Below are 23448 nucleotides of genomic sequence, written 5' to 3'. Positions count from 1 at the left end.
TCTCCAGAAGTCAGATAAGAGCTGACGACACAGCACAAACCGAGTGGGGACACAGAGGGAAACACCGGGGATGCCGAGAGGAAACTGGACCAGAGACTCTGTGTCCTAGTGACTGCCAAAGACACAGCCTCATCTCTTCCCTTGCGTGTACACACACACACACACACACACACACACACACACACACACGCACACACACACCAAATTTCCCTTGACGGTCTGTCTCCCAGTTCAGGCTGTTCCCTCAGTGCAGTAAGTATTGCACAGAGAGCTTCAGTTTCTCCTTCAAGGTCGGGTCCATCAAGGGAGGCATATCTTTGGCCTTCAGGACGACTTCATGGGCCTCCTGGAAGAGGCTCTCCCCCACTTCGGCTTCCACCCGCTGACGCCACGCAGCCAGTTTGGGTCGGCTCTCAAAGATTTTGCAGCCAGCACTGACAGGCTGTGGGGAGAAGTTAGCCAGGTAAGTTCCACAATCTGCAAGGCCTGTCAGTATTACGCCCACTACGTTGTCCCTCCTCCACCATGTGTGAGGTGCCTCTCGATACCCCCCACAGAAAGGATTGATAAGAATGCACTTTATAATGGTATAAGTGACTGTTCAAAGCTCAGCCATACATCAGGCACTTTATGTCACCCCCTCCCAAGGCTTAGGGAATACTGGGGAAGACAGAGAAAGAATATACAAGCCTGAAGAAAAAGGAAGGGAGACATGTGGGAACACTGGCTTCCAGGTGTCCCCGGGGAGGCATGGCGTTTGCATATTATTGGGCCCATCAGCATCCTGTCATGGAACGATGAAGGACACTTGGGGATAGTGGTTAGGAGAAGGGTACAATTTCTTCATTGGCCACTTGGTAAGGTGTCCATGCTCCTGAGAACAAATCCTCACCCTTCATCCTGTAAGCAGCCAGCCCTGGTGAAATTCTTTGGAAACACATACACACACACACACACACACACACACACACACACACACACACACCCCAGAATGGAAGCTAGTGGGAAATCAGTAGGACGAAAATATACTATGTAAACGTATAAAAGTATCATAATAACACCCACTATTATGTGCAATTAACATGATAATCAAACAGGATTAGAGATGAGGAAGACTAAGGCACCGAGGGAGGGGTGACTTATCCAGGGTCCCACAGCCAGAAAAGGCAGCAAGAGAAAGGCTTATCGGCTCCCTCCCAGGGCTCTCCATCATTGAGCGGGCCACCCAACTCCACGATACTCACATGCATCAGCTCCGTGATGGCCACCAAGTCAGCCACGGAGATTTGGGGTCCTGTTAGGAAGGCCTGGTTCTGCAGGAACTTGTCCTCCAGCATCTGCAGGCACCCATCCAGTTCGGCCAAGGTGGATGCCAACATCTCAGGAGGAACTGGCTGTCCCAGGAACACAGGGAACATCATCTGATGGACCAGCAAGAAGAAAGATTTGGCTCTGTCCAATACTCACCTTTTGTCCCACTTTTATCCCTCTGTTGTCTTTCCATCTGTCCATCCACCCATCTCGGTTCTTAAGATCTTTCCTTTTCCTTTCCCCATATAAAATCATGCATGGCTCTCCAATTGCCCTTAAGGCCAAGACCTCAACACAAAACCCTCCCTGATGTAGTGCCTGCCATCCTATCCCCATTCTGCATCCCCTTTGGTTACAAGTAGGACTTCTCAGGAGAGACATGGTAGCTGATACCCCATGGAAGGAATTGCTGAGCTTTTAAAGCCACTACTCAGGAGGGACACCAGCATGAAATGCTGACTGACAGTCTAGGCTGGAATTCTAAAATCCCTAAGGTAAAACATTGGAACAGAACTTTTAATTAAATATTTATTTACTTATCTATTTGTGTGAATGAGTGTACATATGCTCTCATACACACATGCGCATGCCCTCCATCACCACAGGATGCTTATGGAGATCAGAAGACAACTTGCAGGAACTGGTTCTCTCCTACTACTGCATTGGATCACAGGGACTGAACTCAGGCTGTCAGGCTTGGTGACGAGTGCCTTTACACCCTGAGGCTTGTCACTGGCCCAAGGACTTTTCTTTTGAACAGGGTACACCCTCTCTGATGCGAGCTAACCCCGTCCTTCGTCCCCACAGCTCACCTTCTGCCACATGGCCCTGGTGCAACAGCTCCGCAGGGCTGTGTGCTGCCAAGCCAGGTACTCATCCACACGAGCTCGGGTCTGCAAGTCCTGAGGGTACCAGTGGTCAGGGGCCTTGTACTTTCTACTCAAATACAGCAAGATGGCCACACTGGAGGAATGCAGAGGGATAGAGAACGTTCCCTGGTCACTCTTAAGCCACCTAGGTCTTGGACTAGGGTGTGGTGTACCTGAATTTCTGCAACCATTTCTTACCCAGCCTGGGGAGCCTTTCAAATGCAACAGAGATGGGAGCTCTCCTCTGCTCAGATTTCCCCCCCCCGGGGGGGGGGGTCCTGCCTTCCTGCAGGGAAGGTCAGATCCTTCTGCTATTCTCTACCACCTCCCCTCACTCCTGCGCTTGCCTGCATCACCCCAGCAGTGCTGGCCTTAGCTCTTCAGCCTGTACCTGCGAACGGTCTAATGTTACAGCCAGAACACAACTCCCACATCCCTGGGACATCAGTACAGGAAGGTCCCTGCTTGCTTACCGCCACCTCAGCAGCCAGCTTCTTTTTCATGTCTCACTTTAATCGCTAACCCTGACCCCACTACGACCTGTCTTGTCTCCGCTGTACTCTCAGCCTGTCACGTTACTGGTTACTGTCGCTCCCCACTCCGAAATCCGAGCCCAGTGGGGGCCCAGATTATGATGTGCGCAAGCTCCAGGATCAGACGGCGACCTGGTGTTGATGCTGCTCAACAGATGGCAGCTAAGCTCAGTGGGCGAGCCTTTGGCTTCTAGGGAAGTAGTTCCTCCCTCCCAGTGCAGCACCACTCTCTCTCTCTCTCTCTCTCTCTGGCACTATCTTTCCTCCTGAGGGCTGGGCTATCAGGGAAGCGGCCCAGAAGCAGACTGGGCTCCCCCATCTCCCAGCCTCTCCCCATCTCCCAGCCTCCGTTTCCTCACCCACAAGGCACAAGGGGGATGGATGAGGCATACCATGTGTTCAAAAGTCCCTTCTCAACCCCAGGTACCTGTTTGGGTTTTTACCCCGGGGCAGGCACAGAAGCCATCGTCCAAGTAGGCAGCAGCAGGCCCAGACAGGTGGCCTGCCCCACACAGCTTGGCGGCAAGCAGGGAACCCATTACCTCTCTGCCAAGACGAAGTCCCCATCCTTCAAAGCCGGCACCTTCCTCAAAGGGTTCACCTGGGCAAAGGCATCAGTGTACTGCTGACCTGCGGAGAGGCCAGAGCACAGGGCTTGAGGATTCGGGGGCTTTTAAAGGTCTGCCTGTCTCCTTCGCTACATTCAAGCGTCGGTTTTCCACGAGAAGCCTCAGTGAAGAGGAAGCCACCACGCTGGCCGGTGGATCCTCTCATGGATCCATTCGCCTCCACTCCCGTGAAGCCTGGGTCTGAGTGCCTACTCGGGTCTGGGAAAGATTCTGCACTTGATTCCGTGCAGCTATGGCCCACAGTCATCCTAATGCAGGCGCCCAGTCCCATTTCTGAGCCCTGATCGCTCTTTCTATACCAGGTGAGAACTGGGTGGATGTAATGAGAATTTTGGTTTCTTTCTTTTTTTTTTTTTTTTTTTTGTTTTTTTTTTTTTTTTTTTTTTTTTTGTTTCTCGGAGCTGAGGACCAACCCAGGGCTTTGTGCTTGCTAGGCAAGCGCTCTACCACTGAGCTAAATCCCCAACCTCCCCCCTTTTTTTTAAAGCGCAGAAATATTATGGGAATATGTGTTTGTTTTAATCCCTGGTGCGGGGATGTGGGGCTGCTTCCCCGCAGGTGACTGTGATTTGCCTCGTGCTCCAGCAAGAGCGTGGTCTTGCCAGCTGCACAGAGTTGTTGCAATTGTATGCCAGTTTGGAACTCTGGGGACTTTTCAGAGGATATATAAATGCTCGAGCCCCAATGGAAAGGATCGGTTGGTAACTGGGTGCTGTTGGGCTGTGCTTTGTCAACCTGTGTGAAGAGACAGAAAAAAAAAGAAATCCGATATCCTGACACCGAAGATCAAACTTGTCCCAAGGAACTCAACACCTCTAGTCAGCAGGAAGTAGGCTAACGGTGGTACATCGTTCCTCTCTTCTGCCCTCAATCCTTTTGTTCCCTCCGACCTAGCGTTAGGGGGTTGAAAGGGTGGAAGAAGAGGGGTGGAGAAGGGCAAAAGAAAAAGGAACCTGAAAAGTAGCCAAAAGTCCGTTTACAGGTGGCTTCTTCTGACCGGACTGGGTGGCTTGTGTACACCCCAGAGCTACAGACCACCTTTTTCTTGGTTCTCAGCTCAACATAGCTCTTGCCAGAACAATTGTCCCATTCAGCCACTATGTCTCCCAGCAGCTCAACATGTCTTTCTTTTCTGTGCCAAACCCTCAGAGGACCCCCCCCACACACACCTGGGATTCCCAGAGGCGGAACTCACTGTCTCTCTCCCAAACCCCACGCCTAAGCCCGATCTGACGGGTACAAGTTAGGTTGCCCCGTCAGTGTGAGTGGAGTCAAAGGACGTTTGGTGAAATCAGGTTCTAGATACATCATCTGTGGACCCGTCCTTCCTTCCACCGAATGGATTCCACTGCCTTTGCCCATTCTCCTTCCACAAACTATCTATGTGCAGCCCATCCTGCAGCCCAAGCTGGAAATACCCAAGAGGTACTTGAGCTAAACAGGACTCAGCTAAATAAGAAGTTCAAGATTTTCTGCTTGCCCCACCCCTACCCAACCCCCCACCCCAGCCTGACTCCCCAGGCTCCAATCCAGTTGTAACTCTGTCTCTATTGAGATCAGTAGCTGGGGTTTTGCCCCACCCCCACCACGCCCCCAAGGCTGGAACGACGACGTGAATGCCACTCTGTGGCTATTGAAATCTGCTTCAGTAGCAGGAGTTTTGCCCCACCCCCACCCCCACCCCGCCCCCAAGGCTAATTGGAGCAACGCCAGGAACCCAGGAACGCCATTCCAGCTCAAGTCAGAGTAGCCTCTCCCACCGTCCTTTCACAGAGCCCTCTGGCTGACCAGCAACTTCCACAGAACAAACATCTAGAAGGGGGCATGTATGTGTGTGATCTGGGGAGGGACGGAGTAGGGGTGTGGGGGGGAGGTGGTGAAGCAGGCCTGACAAGCCTGTAATTCCAGCTCCTTGGGGAACTCAGAAGGATCACCAGCTCAATGTTTTCACTGGGCTAAGAAAGAGTGCAACGTCTGGACTCAGTTGCACCCCTCCCCTGACCGTGCCGGCTGCAGAGGTGCACGGTACAGCAGGCTGCAGACTTCCCAGCCTGCCAGCAAAGCCCACCTTTAAGCAGCTCCGTGGTACAAAGCTTGTGCTGTTATTCTTGCTGCAACTCTGTCTCAAAATGACAAGTAGAAAGCACTTTGGTAGTATGGCTCAGTGGTGGGTTGCATGCATAATAGATATCCTGGTTTGGTCCCCAGTAAAACACGCACATGCACACACACACACACACACACACACACACACACGAATGGCAAGCAATGGACACTGGAGGGGACTTACTCTGGTGGGTAGAAGAGACACAGGAATCCTGAGTGGAAGATCACACACCCAAGTAAAACAACCCTTTTCTAGTCCAGAATGCAGAAAGGCAAGATGAGGATCCCTCCCTTAGGAAAGGAGTTGGTCTAACTTTTTTTTTTCGAGGGCGCCTTTGCATCTGGTATTTGGACGGATGCTATTCATCAGGCAAAGGTTCTTTAAAAGTTCACAGCTGATAACCGATACAACTGCTTTCTCACGGGAGCGGCTTTTGCACACCTAGCCTGACCGGTCACCCACCGGCTGCAGAGGTCGGAGGTGCACAATACAGAAGGCTGCAGACTTCCCAGCCTGCCCACTGGGCCCACCTTTAAGCAGCTCGATGGTACGCAGCTGGAAGGGGATGCCGTTCTTCTTGGCGAAGATGTAGACGGCACGGCAGGGCTGGGACATCAGGTCCAGGTAGAGCTCCAGACCCATGGCGGAGGCTGTGGGAAGTAGCCGCTGGCAGACCTCGGAGATAGGCCTGGGGTGAACTGCCTCGGTGGACAGAGGCAGAAGCAGCTGCAACGGCGAGCAGGAACGGCTGGGTCTTAGTCCTTCAGTGCTTCTTAGCCTCGATCGGAGCTCGATCCCAGTCTTCCCTCCCATTGGATGCCCAGGAGAACTTTGGGCCAATCAGCGGAGGACTGCAAGTTTAACCCTCGAACAGATGAACGTGAACTATGAACCCGGGTCTGAGTTGGGGGCCAAACTGTCCCCCGTACTTCCGTACTTCGGCCAAATGAGGAGCTGAACCTCGTAAAGGGAAAAGTGACACGAGGGGCGTCTCTGTTGGTGAATTTAGGGGCAAAATAGCCGTGCTGTCTGCCCTCTGTTCACTTTCCCTCCACTCACAGAAAAGGCTAAGGGAGGAGTGGCTCTCGGAGACCCTTGACACAGAAAAGGGAGAAGGAGGGTGCCACTATCAACCCCATCCAGTTCCCTGGGCCCAGGATTCAGGTTGGATATGATAATTGGCCAAGTGTGCAAATGCTAGGTCCACACACCACCCCACCCCACCCCCCGTGAGGGAAATGATCCCGCCCTGCTCGTTCTTATTTATTTCACCCCAGCTAATCCCTCTAGCAGGTAGGAGGATTGCAGACAGGCCTAGGATTGGATAAAACTTCTCCACCCAATGCAAATAAAACAAAACAAAACAAAACAAAACAAAACAAAACAAAACAAAAAACAAAAAACCTTCAGGGGCAGTCAGGGGTGTCTGAGGCCCATATGATGTTATTGTTTCCCAAGATGACCTCCGCATTTCCCCAAATGATGAGTTTAAAACAAACAGACAAAGCAACAACAACGACAAACCAGGTGCCTTGGCACAATAGGTCATTGGGAAACTTGAGAATGGCTTTGTCTTCCTGGTCCCAGACTTTCTCTTTAAGGAAGACCTATCCCCCTAGTTTAGTGTCTGTTTGCCATAGTGGAAGCTAACCTCTCCAGACTGGAGGGAGAGGTCCCTTCATTCCCCCACCTCTCCCTTTTGGTGCATAACAGTTCTCCACAAGTCACCTATGCCTACCTCTCCCCCACCCCAACCCTAGGCTTCCTTCCTGGCTGCCTTCCAGTTAGCTCCCCCACCCCCAACAGCTAGAATCCTATCCCAGAACACAATCTGAACCCTTCATTCCTAACTACAGTTTGTACCCAAGAGCTGTGAGCATGACCTCTGACCGAGATTGCAGCTGGAGGTATTTTCTCCTCTTGACCAATTCTGTAGGTCAGGAAGGTTTGATGGTCCTGTGAAGGGACCATGTCCAAGAGGCTGGTCTGACCGAGTAGTGGATTCCCATACCCAAAACTGAGGCATCGGCTGATTCCATCCTCCCAGAACCAGAAGTCTGAAAGGCATTTGTGACTTAGCTCCCTGTTTGTTTTTGCCATTTTGTTTTATTGAGATACGATCTCACACTGTATCCCAGGCTAGCATGGATCTCGATATGTAGCCCAGGCTGGCCCTGCATTCTCAGTGATTCTCCTTCTCCTTTGTTTCATCCTTCTGAGTGCTGGATCCCATGCAAGGGCTACCATGCCTAGCCATGATTTCATCCTCGGCGGCAACCCTCAGAGGGAAAGTGATCCCCAGAGCCTGGAAAATGGAGCTGTTTTCGGAAAGACAACTGAATGAGACTAGAGGTAGAGGGTTAAACAAACCACACAGAGAAACTAAAGCTCAAATCGAGCCTCGGTTTATTGCCCAAACTCAAAGGGAAAAGTAGTGGTTGTAGTTGTGACCATGGGTGGCTAGCATGGGAAAAGGGTGAAGAGGGACCCTCGCCCAGTAACCATCATGCCGTGAGGGCTGGGGCGCACCAGTCGTGTAATTCGAGTGGCCTGGCTGGTGCAGGGATGAAGCTTCTGACGTCACTGGATCATGGTCAGCACTCTGGGCATCAGCTTTTGCTTTATGACGGGGTCAGCAGGTGGACAGTCTCTCACCTTCAGGATGACCTCATGGGCTTCCCGGAAGAGGTCCTTCCCCACAGCTGCCTCCACTCTCCGGTACCATGCAGCCAGCCTGGGACGCCCTTCAAAGACTGCGCAGCCACCACCTACAGGCTATGTCAAGAAGGGAACAGAACGGGGGAGGGTGCATTGGTGGCTAATTTTGCTTTTTTAACTTGACACACATAGAAAGAGAAAACTCAACTGAGGGATTGACTCCATCGGATTGGCTTGTAGGAATTATCTATATGGAATCTCTTTGGGTTGTTGTTGTTGTTGTTGACGGTTGTGAGGGGGCCTAGTCCACTGTGGTGGTGCTAACTATGGAAACATGGGCTTGGGATATATAAGAAAGATAGCTGAGGGCTGGAGAGGTGGCTCAGCGATCATTATGGTGCCATCCCTGGTGGTGGGCCTGAGCTGTGTAGGAAAGGTTGTTGGGTGAGGCTGGAGAGATGGTTCAGTGGTTAAGAGCACTGACCGCTCTTCCAGAGGTCCTGAGTTCAATTCCCAACAACCACATGGTGGCTCACAGCCATCTGTTATGAGATCTGATGCCCTCTTCTGGTGTGTCTGAATGACAGCTACAGTGTACTCATATATATACAATAAATAATTTTTTTTAAAAAAAGGTTGTTAGGAAAACCAGGAAGCCAGTAAGCAACATTTCTCCATGATTTCTACCTCAAGCCCCTGCCTTGAGTATCTTGCCTTGGCTTCCTTCCCTCTATGATGGAATGTGAACCTTTTCCACACTAAGTTGTGTTTGGGTTAGTGTCTTAACACACTAATAGAAAAGCAAACTAGAACGACCAATGAAAGCAAGGACAGACATGATAAATCTGGAAAGAGTCTCCACACATGGACACAGATCTACAACTAGTGGGGTAGCAAAACTGGGACTTCTCTAACGAGCCAGAATTCCCTGTATCTTATGGACCCGTTTGTTGAAGTTGGCCATTTACTATATGCTAATAGTGGCCTTCAAGGGCTAGAGAGATGGCTCAGTGGTTAAGAGCACCGACTGCTCTTCCAGAGGTCCTGAGATCAAATCCCAGCAACCACATGGGATCACAACCATCTGTAATGGGATCTGATGCCCTCTTCTGGTGTGTCTGACGATAGCTACAGTGTATTCATATACATTAAGTAAATAAATAAATCTTTAAAAACAATAGTGGCCTTCAAAATCTGGTCGCCCCAGGGATAAGAGAATCCACACATACAGCAAATGATGCTATGTGACCGTGCTCCTTAATTTAAATCTACTGGCTAGGGGGCTGGAGAGATGGCTCAGTGGTTAAGAGCACTGACTGCTCTTCCAGAGGTCCTGAGTTCAAATCCCAGCAACCACATGGTGGCTCACAACCATCTGTAATGGGATCCGATGCCCTCTTCTGGTGTGTCTGAAGACAGCGACAGTGTACTCCTATACAAAGTAAATAAATAAAATCTTAAAAAAAAAATCTACTGGCTAAATCAAGATGCCAACATCCTTTAGCTGGGCAGAAGAGAGACAGGCAGAGTTTCAGTTCCCAGCCTTGGGGTCTGAGGCAGGAGACCACTAGAGGAGAGAAGGTGGAAAGAGGAGAAGAAACCATGGGGTAGGTGAGTCATGAAAACATGGCCATGAAGGCTGGCCACTGGCCCAGGTGGAAAATGGCAAGTTATATATAATCCAGGGCTACTTATGGGGTAGTAGATTTTAATAGCTTAGACGGTAGCTATCTGCCCAGCTCTAGTGCATTAAAGGCTAGCGCGTTATAAATATAACAGTTGTGTGTCTTTTATTTGGAAACGGAATGGTCAAGGTGAGGTAGAAACCCCTGATTGAGACTGAACAATTACTACAGCATCCACTATTCTTAGAGCACTCACGTGCATCAGCTCTGTGATAGCTACCAAGTCGGCCAGGGAGATGTGCGGCCCGACAAGGAAGTCTTTGTCCTGGAGGAACTGGTCTTCCAGCACCTGTAGGTTAACATCCAGTTCTGCCAACGTGGCTGCCAGCATCTCCGGACGTATCTGCTCACCCAGGAAAACGGGGAACATCACCTAGAAGGTAGGGAGGGAAAACAAGGAGTGGGAGTCAGATGAGCCTTGGAGGGATGGGGGAGGAAGTCATAACTCCCAACTTTGGGGCTGCCTTCTAGTTCTATGCCTCCGCCTCTGTGACCTGCCCAGACCCACAGGGAAAGTCCCAAATGACGTTTTTGTCTACAAATTAATAGTCCTCCTCTCACCATCTCTGGTTGGCCTGGGTCTCAGAAAGAATGATTCTTTATTAATGACTTAAATGGGCACCAGAAGAATAAACACATCTAATATTTTTTTTTTTGGTTCTTTTTTTTCGGAGCTGGGGACCGAACCCAGGGCCTTGCGCTTCCTAGGCAAGTGCTCTACCACTGAGCTAAATCCCCAACCCCAATATTAGCATATTTTAAGGGAAAGCGTCAGATAAATAATTCATAAGCCATTTCATCTATAAAAATTAACTAAATAGGGGGCTGGAGAGATGGCTCAGTGGTTAAGAGCACTGACTGCTCTTCCAGAGGTTCTGAGTTCAATTCCCAGCAACCACACGGTGGCTCACAACCATCTGTAATGAGATCTGATGCCCTCTTCTGGTGTGTCTGAAGAGAGCAACAGTGTTCAGATAAATAAGATAAGTAAATCTTTTAAAAGAAAAAATTAAAAAAAAAAAAGATTAGCTCTAGGTTCAGTGAGGGACACTGTCTCAGGAAGTAGGCAGAACACCCAATACCCACCTTCTGCTCCTGGCAAACGGAACCCCCATGCAACACACACACACACACACACACACACACACACACACACACACACACGCACACACACACAACACACACAATGAAATAAAACAAACAAATGCCGAATGGCCCTAAATGCTGAGGAGGGCTTAGGGGAAGGACTCTCATACGATGCTAGAGGGGACTTAACCTCCTACAGCCGGTTCAGAAGCTAGTAATGAAGCGCCTCAGAAAACTAAACATGGGATCATCAAAGGACCCAGTGACACCGCTCCTGGGAATCTTAGTCGCTGTAAGGAAATGAAATAACGTTAGTCAGAAAAGCGATGCTAAAAGAAAACTCAAACTAGAAAACTAAGCAAAATGAGCCCAACTCAGAAACACCCATTGCTCATAAAGCTAGAAAGAGGGCTGTGATAGGAGACGAGATCTTACGAAAATGGGAGCGAAAGAGTAAGGGGGGGGCGGGGTGGACAGAGTAATGGAATATGTGTCCTGAAACCAGAAAAGGTGAGGAGGAGAACCAAGATGCCTCAGGTGAAGGCACTTGCTGCCAAGTGTCTGTCTTAATGGTAGGAGAAAGTCAACTCCCAAAAATTGTCCTCTGACCTCTGTACAAGCACCACAACATGCACCACCCTCCCAACCACGCACGCACGCACGCACGCATGCACGCACGCACGTAGGACGCACGAATGCACGCACAGCATGCACCACTCTCCCAACCATGCACGTATGGACGCATGCACGCAAAGCATGCATCGCCCTCCCAACCATGCACGCACGCACGTACGCACGCACGCACACACACACGCGCACCAACAAAAGCACACAGTAAATCAATTAAAATGTAAGCCTAGGGGTTGGGCATTTAGCTCAGTGGTAGAGCGCTTGCCTAGCAAGCGCAAGGCTCTGGGTTCGGTCCCCAGCTCCGAAAAAAAGAAAAGAAAAAAAAATGTAAGCCTAAAGAGACGGGAAGCAGAGGACCAGCAAGAGCTGACTAGGAAGATAGGGGAGAGCGGTGGGGGAGGGAATGAGTAAGACCAAGCAGGTATGAAAAACACCACAAGAAAGTCCATTACTCGGTGCATAGGTGAAAAACCACCAGGTTGGTCGCATAAGTCCCAGGCCTGAACTCTGGACGGTTAGAACAGTCTAGGTAAGAAATTTAGTGGCCTTATTGACATCGTTCCACTAGGATTAATCTATAAAATTGATTTTCCCCCCCGATAGCCTAATGGCCCAGGTCACACGCGGTAGCTAGCAGCTGAAATTCCACGGGGTCTTGTGGGGCATATTTTATTGGATGCAAACCAGAGGTTTGGTTTGGTTTCTGTTTTGAGAAAGACCTTCCTATGGCCCAGGCTATGTATACATCATACAGCTTTCTGCCTGCATGTATGCAACTACAGGCCAGAAGAGGGCACCAGACCTGATTATAGGTGGTTGTGAGCCACCATGTGGTTGCTGGGAATTGAACTCAGGACCTCTGCAAGAGCAGACAGTCCTCTTAACCTCTGAGCCATCTCTCCAGCCCCCCTCCCCATTCTTTTTAAGAGAGGGCCATACTCTGTAATCCAGGCTATAATCAACTGACAATCTTCCTGCCTCTACCTCCCAAGTGCTGAGATTTCAAGCAGGCACCATGACTGAACTCAACTAAAATCATCTTTTGAATGTATATCCAACTGGGCCGTGACAAAGTCTTGATCCCTGGGTCTGTAAGGACAGTATTCTCAGTAGTATTGCTAACAACGTGGTTTTCTCTGGCCTCCGTGCTGTTTAATTTCAAACGAGCCAAAATCTTCATTGTTGAGTATTATCGACGTTGGTCCTAGATGCTGCAGTAGAGGGAGAAACTCGCCAAGCCATTAAGCCTTCATTTTCCGAAAGAGCAGAGGGGTTCAACCTTCCCAGAAAGACTGACACCCAGCTGGCTCAGTCCGGTTACTCTATTCAAGCATAACACCAGATTCACTGGGGCTGAGAAGGGTTCCAACTACCAAAGTTATCTTGCTCTACTGCCCAAGAGAGCAGACAGTCCCCACAAACAGCCATAATCAAAAGTAAGAACTCCAGGTTTGCCAGAGGCGTCTCAGGACCAAGATTTGTGCAGCTGCAAGCTCTCACGGAGCACCAAATGTTGGTACCAGGAGCCTCTAGCCTCCAGCAGTGACATCAACCGGTCGCCGGGCGGCGCCATCTGTTGCCATGGCAACGACCAGACATTCCCAGCATACATTTGGGTCAGCTCCCACCTTCACCTGGGAGCAGTTCCTTCCCAGTTCAAATAAAAGGCGGGCTCTTTCTGCCCCTTCTCTCTTCTCTTTCTCTCTCTTCTCTTTTTCTCTCTTCTCCATCTCTTTCCCGGCTTGTCTCCATTGTCCCAATAAACCTCTTCCACGTGGGACCGTTATTGGCCTGATGTGGTTTGTCGGGACACGAGCAGCGATTTCTATCCCAACACCAAGAGCAGACTTTCCGGGAGGGGGTGGGAGTGGGGGGTGAGGAGGACTTCTTCAAGGTCAAAGAGTCTCAGAACAGTTTCTCAGCCTCTCCAGATTAACCCAAATGGAGCCAAGACTTCGCTGAAACTTTGTACTCAAAGCCAGACACAGTGGTTTTACTACACATTTCACTTAAAGCCAGACAGAAAGGCTTTCCTTTGTGAATCCCTACAGTTGAGATCTGGATCGATCCCGTTCAGAGGCCCCGCGGAAAGGCCAAAAGGAGCCTGAAAGACCCCCACTTGACGTCAGTGCAGCCATTTCTGAAAAATGAAAAATTTTAAGTTGGCCTCTGCTTAGCCCCTAGACGCGAGACCAGAAAGTACAGGAAGCGCAGTCCCAACCACTCTCCAGGAAGCTACCCGGGCACAAGTACAGATGATATCGCTGTGGCCTCGCCCTGGGAACCCCAGGACGGGAAAACATTTGTCAAGTCAGACGTCCTTGGTACTGGAATAGCTGCGCTGATATGGTTGGGGCCTTGTCCCGGGAACTCCAGGACGAGAAACATCTGCCCGGTCAGATATCCTTGGCACCGAAATAGCTGAGCTAATGAAGCTGTGTGACCTTGTGGGGACTGTATAGACTGTATGTTCCTGCTGTCCCGGGCTCTTCTCATCCCTCCTGCGTGAGGACCATGTCGAGCCCCAGTGCACTGGTATCCCAAGTAAACCTCTTGTTTGTACATCAAGACTGAGTCCCGTGTGCTCGTGGGGTGGTGGGTGTCCTCAGGACTGGAGCGAGAGTCTCCCCCATCTGCGGGTCTTTCAAGCCTAGTTTTTTGGTTTCTTGCCCAGGAGCAAACTCGGCGAGGTCAGTTTGGAGCTACGGATAAGACCTTGAAAGAGTCAAGGACTCTGTTCCTGGGAGCTCGGCTTTTCTCCCTGAAGAGACTGAATTTCCCAGTCCCAAGCCACTATGGACTCAGTGTGTCACACTCTCGAGACCGTCACACTCTCGAGACTGTCACACGTGTTGAGCACCATGGCTTGATTAGCCTTTAGCTGACTTTGTTCCACCGTATAACAGTTTCTGCTTGACTCTGTCCCATTCCACCCCTGGAAATGGTAGATAAGACGCTGTTCTTCTCTATAAGCTTGCTTGACAGGGATGTGGCTCAGGCAGTAGTGGTGACCCCACCTTTCCTACCTTCTTTACCTTCTGATGGCTACCCCCTGCTGAGTCACTGATGCCTACCCCCCACTTAGAACTGCTGTGTCACTGAAGAAAGGCCAGTCCGGGTCACTGACCCGCTGGTCCAGGTTACTCAATAACCAAAACCCAGGCAGCTAAATGGCATCCGCCTGGCTTTTCCTGTGATAGTTCACACTCTAGCAAAGCAACTGAAGGGAGCAAGGCTCACAGGCCCAAGGTACAGCTGTTGCTGTGTCCACACAGAGTAACGAACGCACTTCGGATCATTTTTCTCTCCCTGCTCTTTACTTTTTTTTTTTTTTTTTTTTTTTTTGAGGTTTAATTTTTTATTTTATGTGTGTGTTTTGTCATATGTATGTCTGTGCACCACGTATATATGTATAGGGCCCACAGAGGCTACAAGAGGAAGTCAGATTCTTTCCAACCACAATGGCTGTGTGAGAGCTGAGAACCCAACTCAGGGTTTCTGGAGGAGGAGCCAGCGTTCTTAACTGCTGCACCATCACTCCAGGCTCCGTTTTTTTGTTTTTTAGAAATATAATCCCGGGGCTGGAGGATGGCTCAGTGGTTAAGAACGCTGACTGCTCTTCCACAGGTCCTGAGTTCAATTCCCAGCAACCACATGGTGGCTCACAACCATCTGTAATGAGATCTGATACCCTTTTCTAGAGTATCTGAAGACAGCTACGGTGTACTAATATACATAAAATAAATAAATCTTTAATATATATGTACATATACTACAGATACATATACACATACACACATATATAATCCCAGCCCAGGAAACAGTGCTGCCCACAGTGGGAAGTCTTTTCAACACAATCAACCTAATCAAGGTAAGGCCTTCCCATCCCAGAAAGTTGACAACTGAGACCAGCCGTCATAGCACCTACCTCTACCAAAACTTTTACTCAAGGGTCATTCAAATCATTTTTTTTCCTTTTCCTTCTTTCTTGTCTCCACTGAAATGAGAAAATCACTCACAAACACCTCCAGACTTCCCTTTAGATCATACACTCTTTTCTTTTTTAAAGATTTATTTATTTTATGTATATGAGCACTCTGTATGTGTGTGTAGTATACACCAGAAGAGGGCATCAGATCCCCATTACAGATGGTTGCGAGCCACTATGTGGTTGCTGGGAATTGAACTCAGGACCTCTGGAAGAGCAGTCAGTACTCTTAACCGCTGAGCCATCTAACCAGCCCTAATGTTTCCCCTAGTTTGCCAGGCTAAGAAGGAAACCCCCATTGCCTCTCAGGTTTGGATTGCTAAAGTGAAGAGAGAAGAAACTGCGCTAAAGTCTGAAAGACGCATGCGCTATACGGTGCCGCCTACAAGATTGATCAGCACTGGCTTCCGGTCAGTCCTGCAGAGAGTCAAAAGCCACTGGTTAAAGTCGGACCATTTGGCATCCTGTCCTCTCTAAGAGGAGAGGAAAGAGGGCGTCAAGCTCCAGGCAGTGACAAGAGAGGACAATGTGGGTACCAGGCAGGGTTGAGATACATCAGTCCCAGCACCGGGGAAGCAAGAGGCTTCCTGGGCTCTTGCTTTTCTGCTCTTGCTTAGGGATCATACTTTCCTCGGTAGCCAGAGCTACATAGAGTTCACAGTAAAAATCAGTTGTCCGATGCCGAGCGCTGAGGATACTATAGCTCAGGGCGAGACCATGAATAAGGAAAGAGAGGTAAGGAGAAGGGAGAGGCGAAAGAGAGGGAAGAGGAGACAACGACGATGACGATGACGACGAGGACGCTGGCGGCGGTGGAGGCGGCGGCGGCGGTGATAATGGTAATGATGGTGGTGAGGAAGAGGAACAACAACAAGAATCTGGGGCCCAGGCTGACCTCAAGCTCACAACCATCCTCCTGCCTCAGTTCTCAATGCTGAGATTACAGGCTTCCACCACTGTACCTAGCTCTCAAAGGCTCCTCTTTCACCGCCTCTCCCAACCCCAACTTGTTTGACTTTGAGATCAGCAACTCCATGTTTCACAGCATAAATTTCAAAGTACGCAGCTTCGTGCACGGAAGCTGTGTATCCTCACGCTGCCGTCCAGCCACCAGTACCGTCCATCTCCAGCCTGTCTCCATCACACACTAACTCCCCGCTCTTAGCAGGGCGACCTAACCTTCCTGCTCAGGCTCTCGCTGAGATATCTGTTGATGCCCTCAGAGAGGGGTTCAGATTTGGGGGTTAAATACATGGAATTTCTAAAAGTGAAAAATAAGAAGTCTCAAGAAAAAGAGGATTATTAATTATGATTAACAATAACCTGGACGCAATCAAAGAGCCATAAAGTCAAAGCTAAGGCCATGGGAAAGGCCAACATTGAAGAGAAGAAGATTCCAAAGACCCGCTGGTGAGAGGTGGTGAGCCAATCTTACCTTCAAGAAGGTAGGGTTAAGGGGTTGGGGATTTAGCTCAGTGGTAGAGCGCTTGCCTAGGAAGCGCAAGGCTCTGGGTTCAGTCCCCAGCTCCGAAAAAAAAAAAAAAAAAAAAAAAAAAAAAAACAAAAAGAAGGTAGGGTTAACTCTTTGACGTTAAAAAAGATTCCTTTGTATTATTTTTAGCTGTGCTAGCCTGCATTATATATCGAACAATAAATAACTCAGAAAACATGAGGAAGGAGGAAAGCCTGACCCACAATAAAGAGCAGGAAAAACATACAATAGAAACAGTTCCATAGGGGCTGGAGAGATGGCTCAGCGGTTAGAGCACTGACTGCTCTTCCAGAGGACCTGAGTTCAAATCCCAGCAACCACATGGTGGCTCACAACCATCTGTCATGAGATCTGATGCCCTCTTCTGGTGTGTCTGAAGACAGCTACATTGTACTCATGTAAAAAAATCTTTAATAAAAAAAAAAAAGAACAGATCTACAGAGGGTCATCTACAGAGGGTCAGGGTGAAGGAATGAGCAGACAAAGGACACACACACACACACACACACACTCAGACACATGCAGATATCCACACAAACACATTCAGACACGTCAGACACACACTCAGACACACACACTCAGACACACACACTCACACACAGAGAAACATATACATTCAGACACATACATACTCAGACATTCAGACACACACTCAGAAACACACACACACCCAGACACATACACTCAAAAACACAGACACACACACTCAGAAACATACACTCAGACACATACACACCCAAACATCCATACAAACACATTCAGACAGACAGACATACACTCAGACACACAGAGACACATGCATACACAGACACACAATCAGACACACACACATAGAGATACACACAAACCCCGTGCTCACACATGCGCACTCACAGACACACATGCACACACAGACACACACGCCAGTGCTGAGACTTGAACACAAGCTCGTTACACAAGTGTTCTCACTCAGCTACATTACCAGCCAAGCTGAAGAGGACATTTAAGTAACGGTAAAAGAACCTGGAAGATGGCTCAGAAAGCGAAAGTCCTAGCTGGGAGCTCAAAGATCAGACAGCCTGAAGGACACAGCGCAGCAGAAACAAAAGCTATTCTGCCTCACCAAGATGGCCTGTGAGAACTGATTTCCCGAAGTTGTCCTCCTACTTTCATGGATATGCACACAGCTAACAAATTGTGTAACTGTAACAAATGTACTGCAGACTTAAAATACAAGAGGACCAAAGTATGTCTCAAACACACCCTGTTTTGAACAGCAATCTGGATTAAGTTAAAGGAAAGACATTGGACAATACCGAACTGAAAATAACTTACTGCAACCTGAGTCTCTTTGAGGTGATACCTTCCTCCCCTTCCCTTCCCCCACACTTCCGGTCTCACCTTATGCCACAGGGTCCGCAGGCAGCTTCTCCGAAGGGTCGTATGCTGCCATGCCAGGTACTCATCCACACGAGCACGGGCCTGCAGGTCTTGGGGGTACCAGTGGTCAGGAACCTTATACTTGTGCGCCAGGTAGAGCAGGATGGCCACACTATGTATGCAGGAGAGCCAGGCAAGCAGTCAGATACCACTGGGTTGACACGATGCCCAGCACCACCGTTTCCTTTCTCTTTACAGATTTATCTATTCGCGTATTTTATATATATGAGTGCTCTGTCTGCGTGTATGCCCGAGAGGGCATCAGATCTCATTATAGATAGTTGCCGTAGGATTTGCTGGGAACTGAACTCAGGACGAACAGTCAGTGTTCTTAACCACTGAGCCACCTCTCTAGTCCCTGATCTTTCTGACAATGAGTCAGTCTCAGCCTCTTCTTCAAGACATGAAATGCAGGCTCAGAAAAGGGAAAAGCCTTGCCGACCCCAGGGGCAGAGAGCTCTCTCTTGGAGTCAGAATTTGGTCTTGTTTTCCTAAGGTCACACGGAGGCTATCCTGTCCCCGGGCAAAATCTTGCTACTCCGTGTCGGTGTCCGGTCAAGGGCCAGAAAGCTTCCTGGAGGAGGGGCATTTAAACAGAGCTTTAACGAAGCTTGTTTTTTTCCATCTTTATCCGCTCTCATCCTTTGACCTTGGGCCTCGTGTGGCCCGATAGTTCAAAGAGGGTTTTCCACCCCTCCCTTTGTTCTTTGAGACAGCCTGGGCTAGCCTCAAATCCATCATCCTCTTGCTTCTGCCTCTGGAACTCTCGGGTTGCAGGCACGAACATTATACTCCTGCTAAGGATCAGCTTGGATCGTTAAAATCTTACTCAGACACTTGGGGCGCTGTTGAGCGGCTCTAGCAGGTCCGAGCATGGCAAACAGGGCTCTGGCTGGCCTTGCCCTTCTCCCATCCCCCTCTGTCTTGCTAAACCATTAGATTACATTCCTAAAGCTAGCGGCCAAGGTCCGTTCCCTTACTTGGCCACTTCCTCCTCCTGAGGCTGACCACCAAGGTCCAGCCACCCAAGTTTTGAAGGGCAAGCAACCGAAAGCCAGCCTTTGGCTGCCCTGATTAACGCGCCCAACCATAACGAATCAACTCGTCCTAACTCCAAACACGGGAGTGGGGGCGGGGTGGGGTTAAACCGCCGTTGCCACAGCTACTGTTCTCTCCCTTCTCCCTCATCCTCCCTCTCCTGTCCTTGACTCTTAATCCCCTGCCTGTTTTCCCTCTGGGACAAATATATCTCCTTTCTGCTGGGAACTTGGTCTTGGGGTGTCCTGACACCAGTGTTTGCATTCTGTCTAAGCTCCACCCCCATAGTTACCTGGCAACGGCCAGGTGTGTCGGACTCACTATAAAAGGGGCTGCTTGCCCCTTCATTTCTCTCTTACCCTCCTCCTCTCCCTCTCTAGCTCTCTTGCTCGTCCCCTCTTCCCCCTTCTCTCCCCATTCCCTCCCCCACCCTCCCCAACCTCTCTTCATGTGTTCATGGCCAGTCTCTACTCCCTCTACTCTCTCTCTCTCTCTCTCTCTCTCTCTCTCTCTCTTACCCTCTTAACTCTCCTCCCCATGTCCTGAATAAATTCTATTCTATACTATACCCTGTGGCTGCTTCCTCTGGGGAAAGGACGATTCAGTATGAGGCACCACCTTCCCCCACGCCTCCATAGAACATATCCCCCCTCTCCTTATTTTTTTTTTTTTTTTTTTTCGGAGCTGGGGACCGAACCCAGGGCCTTGCGCTTCCTAGGTAAGCGCCTACCACTGAGCTAAATCCCCAGCCCTATTTTTTTTTTTTTTTTTAAGCACATCAACCAGTCCTTTCTACTGTAAGATCCTGGAACCACAAAACAGACAATGCCCGTGGAACTCTCTGCCTGCCTTGGATTATGTTATGTCCCCTACTGGGGAAGTGGAGACAGACCCTATAGACACAGGATACACCGGTTGTGGTTACATGAAAACTTTCAGTCAAGAATTTGGAGCACTGTGGGATTGGTTTACAGTGAGGAGGAAGGGTGGGATGTACAAGTTTTCTCCTCTGAGTTTAAAACATTCCATCCTACAGGGAAGCTCATTAAAGATGCCCCTGGCTGGTACGACTCTCTGCAAATTAAAGGACCCAGGATAGCATGAACTCATGAAGACACGCACATAAGTGAACTAGGAACCTAAACTCCCTGGAGGGTTCTCAACCTTCCTAGAGCCACAACCCTTTAATACAATTTGTATGGTCATGTTGTGGTGACCTCCCCAACTATAAAATTAGCTTCTTTGCTACTTCATAACTGATTTTGCCACTGTTATGAACCGTGATGTAAATATCTGACATCTCCGAAAGTCTTAGGCAATCTCTGTAAAAGAGTTGTTCTAACCACAAAGGGGTCACGACCTCTGCCTGTTGAGAACCTTTGCCCTAGAGGCAAAGGGTTGCCTTGTCCCATAGCCCACAGAGCTGTGGCTGGAACCCGCTAGCCACCCACTGTCCAAGTTTATTAGTCTGGTTTTGGGAAGATACTATCTACCTGATAGCAGGAGCTACAGGAAGGGAGAACGGTAATGTCTCTGTTGGGCTATATCCAGCGTGAGGTATCAGAGCTGAGCTTGAAAGCTTTAGGGCATTTAAGTCCCTAGATATATATGTATACCGATATGACTTCCTGTGCCCAAGATGCTAGAGGGCAATGGAATTGGAGTTATAAGTGTTTGGGAGCCATCTTTTTTTTTTTTTTTTTTTTCTGGGAGCTGAGGACCCAACTCAGGGCCTTGCGCTTGCTAGGCAAGCGCTCTACCACTGAGCTAAATCCCCAACCCCGTGTTTGGGAGCCATCTTGTCTGGTTGCTGGGACCAAATCCAAGTCCTCAACAAGAGCAATAAGTGCTCTTAACCACCGAACCACGCCCCCTCCCCTCCTCCCAGTGCCAGCTTCCTAGTGTATAACACAGAGGGTTAGAACAGGCTGGATTCCAGGAAAACTTGACAAACACCCCAGGCCCTGTTACCTCTCACACAAGGTGAAGCCACCATCCTTCATGGCTGGTACCTTCTTCATGGGGTTCACCTGGGCGAAGGCATCACTGAGGTGCTCACCTGCAGAGAGGCCAGCGTGAGGGAGGAGAACACTGGGCCTCTCTGCTAGCCTGAGCCACAAGGTCCCAGGAGGCTGAACTTTAAATTCATGGTTCTTCTTGGGCTACTCCATAAATGGGGAGTACAGGCACGGCTCCTGTGAGAGAAAAGGAGGCTGCCCCTTGCTCCTGACACAAAATAGATAGACTCTTGACAGGTCGTCGTGGGACTTGCCCCGCTGGCAGCCCTTGAAAGTGTCCCTGGGACCCTGTCTTCTGCTTGAACTGGTCTGTATTGTTTTTCTTCCTGTTGGTGAACTCCGGGTAAGTTTCTAAGTCTGCCTCGTTGCACTCTGCCCCACAGTCCTCAGTGGCCCCCATAGCCTCGGCTCTAATGGAGGATTCTCATCCTTCCTTCGTTTCCTGGTGGGAACCTATCTCCCTTGACAAGCTTTTTTTTTTTTTTTTCTTTTTCTTTTTTTCGGAGCTGTGGACCGAACCCAGGGCCTTGCATTTGCTAGGCAAGCGCTCTACCACTGAGTTAAATCCCCAACCCCGACAAGCTTATTTTTAACAGACAACTTGACTACCTTTTGATCAGACAGACCCCTGCCTTTCCCCCCTACCCCACTTTCGGCTTACATCATACTCTGCAAGGGCAGGACCTGTGGCGGTTAAGTGCACTCTACCCAGAGGTGACCGTGAAGAAAGAGGTGAGGTTTCAGACAGAGACGGACAAGCAGTGAGACAGTATGGGGATGGCCACAGCCCCTTAAGCAACGCTTTCATTTTGCCACAACCCTGTCTGGCCAGAGTGCAGGGCTCCCCGGAGCCAGCCAGAAGGGAGGAGACTCCTTGTGACCGCCATACCCTCAACGCAGCAGCCTCTCTCCCCAGCAGAGAGAGGCAGAGAGCAGCGAAGAAAGGTAAAACAGAAAGTCAGGAAAAGGAACGACAAAAAGGAATTCCAACAACCCAGGATGAGCAGGCGGAGAGAGCCAGTTGGAAAGGCAGGGATTTGCAGTGAAGGAGGCTCTGTGTAACACTGCCAATCTCAGCACACGGGGAGAAATGATCTGAGGTGTGACTGTCGTTTGTTCTTTTAACCCCGCCCCCCTCTTCTGGAGCTCCCTGTAACCAGGCCCAAACTGCGTGCCCATTTCTGTTGCCAGGTCTGCTCGCTATTCGGTCTCAGCAGGTCCTGGCCGGAGTCTATTCCACCAGACAGCCGAGTTGGCAGGGTTCCTGAACCGTGGTTCTCCCTGATGGCGAGAGAGAGAGGAGAGAGAGAAAGAGAGAGAGAGAGAGAGAGAGAGAGAGAGAGAGAGAGAGAGAGAGAGAGAGAGAGAGACTAGGAAGGGGACTATATACAGAGAGAGATCCCCTAAATTTCTCCAAAGGGTCCTGCCCACCCTTGCGCAGCTCCACGGTATGCATCTGGAACGGGATATTGTTCTTCTTGGCGAAGATATAGATGGCGCGACAGGGCTGCGACAGCAGATCCAGGTACAGTTCCAGGACCATGGCATAAGCGGCGGGAACCACTTCCGTAACTGGCCAGACTCTCAAAAAACCCAGGCTGGATGCGCCTGGAATCCTAACCAAGCCAAGTGTGGCCACGCCCCCACTGGGCGGATGCCGCAGCCCCGCCTTCTTTCAAATTGGGAATTGATCCAAAAGCCCATGCAACTGGAATCTACTAGCAAGGAATGAGCCAGAGAAAACGGATGGCCTCGCGACTGGCAGAGAAGGTGTAAGAAGACCTGACTCCTAGTCCCCTTGTGGCGGGTTTAGTTGAACGCAAAATGTCTTCAAAGGTATGCCCGCCCTTCCTGATGTGTTGGAATTTCCAATCGTCCCCATTTCCGAGATGGGAAAACTAAGGTATTCCCTCCTGGACCTACAAGCACCAGCAAGCAGCAAAGGTGCTATGCTCAGCATGCTGTGGCCCCCTGGTGTCACGCCA

The 23448-nt window shown here is 49.8% G+C and overlaps 2 protein-coding genes across 3 annotated transcripts; both read right to left on the bottom strand.

The window, feature by feature from the left end:
- Positions 1–236: 236 nt before the first annotated feature.
- LOC116887282 (glutathione S-transferase theta-3) lies at positions 237–6276 on the bottom strand. 2 transcript variants are annotated; one of them, XM_032888862.1, is made up of 6 exons: positions 5980–6276; positions 3256–3343; positions 2124–2274; positions 1245–1421; positions 893–900; positions 237–442 (listed from the first exon to the last, which is right to left on the bottom strand). In XM_032888862.1, exons 1-6 carry the CDS (start codon positions 6260–6262, stop codon positions 325–327), a joined length of 825 nt encoding a protein of 274 aa, XP_032744753.1. In that variant the 5' UTR covers positions 6263–6276; the 3' UTR covers positions 237–324. The 2 variants fall into 2 exon arrangements, with proteins under 2 accessions (XP_032744753.1, XP_032744752.1); XM_032888861.1 differs by lacking the exon at positions 893–900 and having other exon boundaries at positions 245–442.
- Positions 6277–7832: 1556 nt separating this feature from the next.
- Positions 7833–23039, bottom strand: LOC116887389 (glutathione S-transferase theta-1). Its single transcript, XM_032888983.1, has 5 exons — positions 22895–23039; positions 21417–21504; positions 18369–18519; positions 9989–10165; positions 7833–8224 (listed from the first exon to the last, which is right to left on the bottom strand). The coding sequence occupies exons 1-5, from the start codon at positions 23004–23006 to the stop codon at positions 8030–8032; spliced, it is 723 nt and encodes a 240-aa protein (XP_032744874.1). The 5' UTR covers positions 23007–23039; the 3' UTR covers positions 7833–8029.
- Between the last annotated feature and the right edge of the window lie 409 nt (positions 23040–23448).

The sequence above is a fragment of the Rattus rattus genome, chromosome 18 (genome assembly GCF_011064425.1).
Source record: "Rattus rattus isolate New Zealand chromosome 18, Rrattus_CSIRO_v1, whole genome shotgun sequence".
NCBI classification, from domain to species: domain Eukaryota; kingdom Metazoa; phylum Chordata; class Mammalia; order Rodentia; family Muridae; genus Rattus; species Rattus rattus.
The sequence above is the reverse complement of the archived record's forward strand: the minus strand, read 5'-3'. Positions and strand labels throughout refer to the sequence as shown.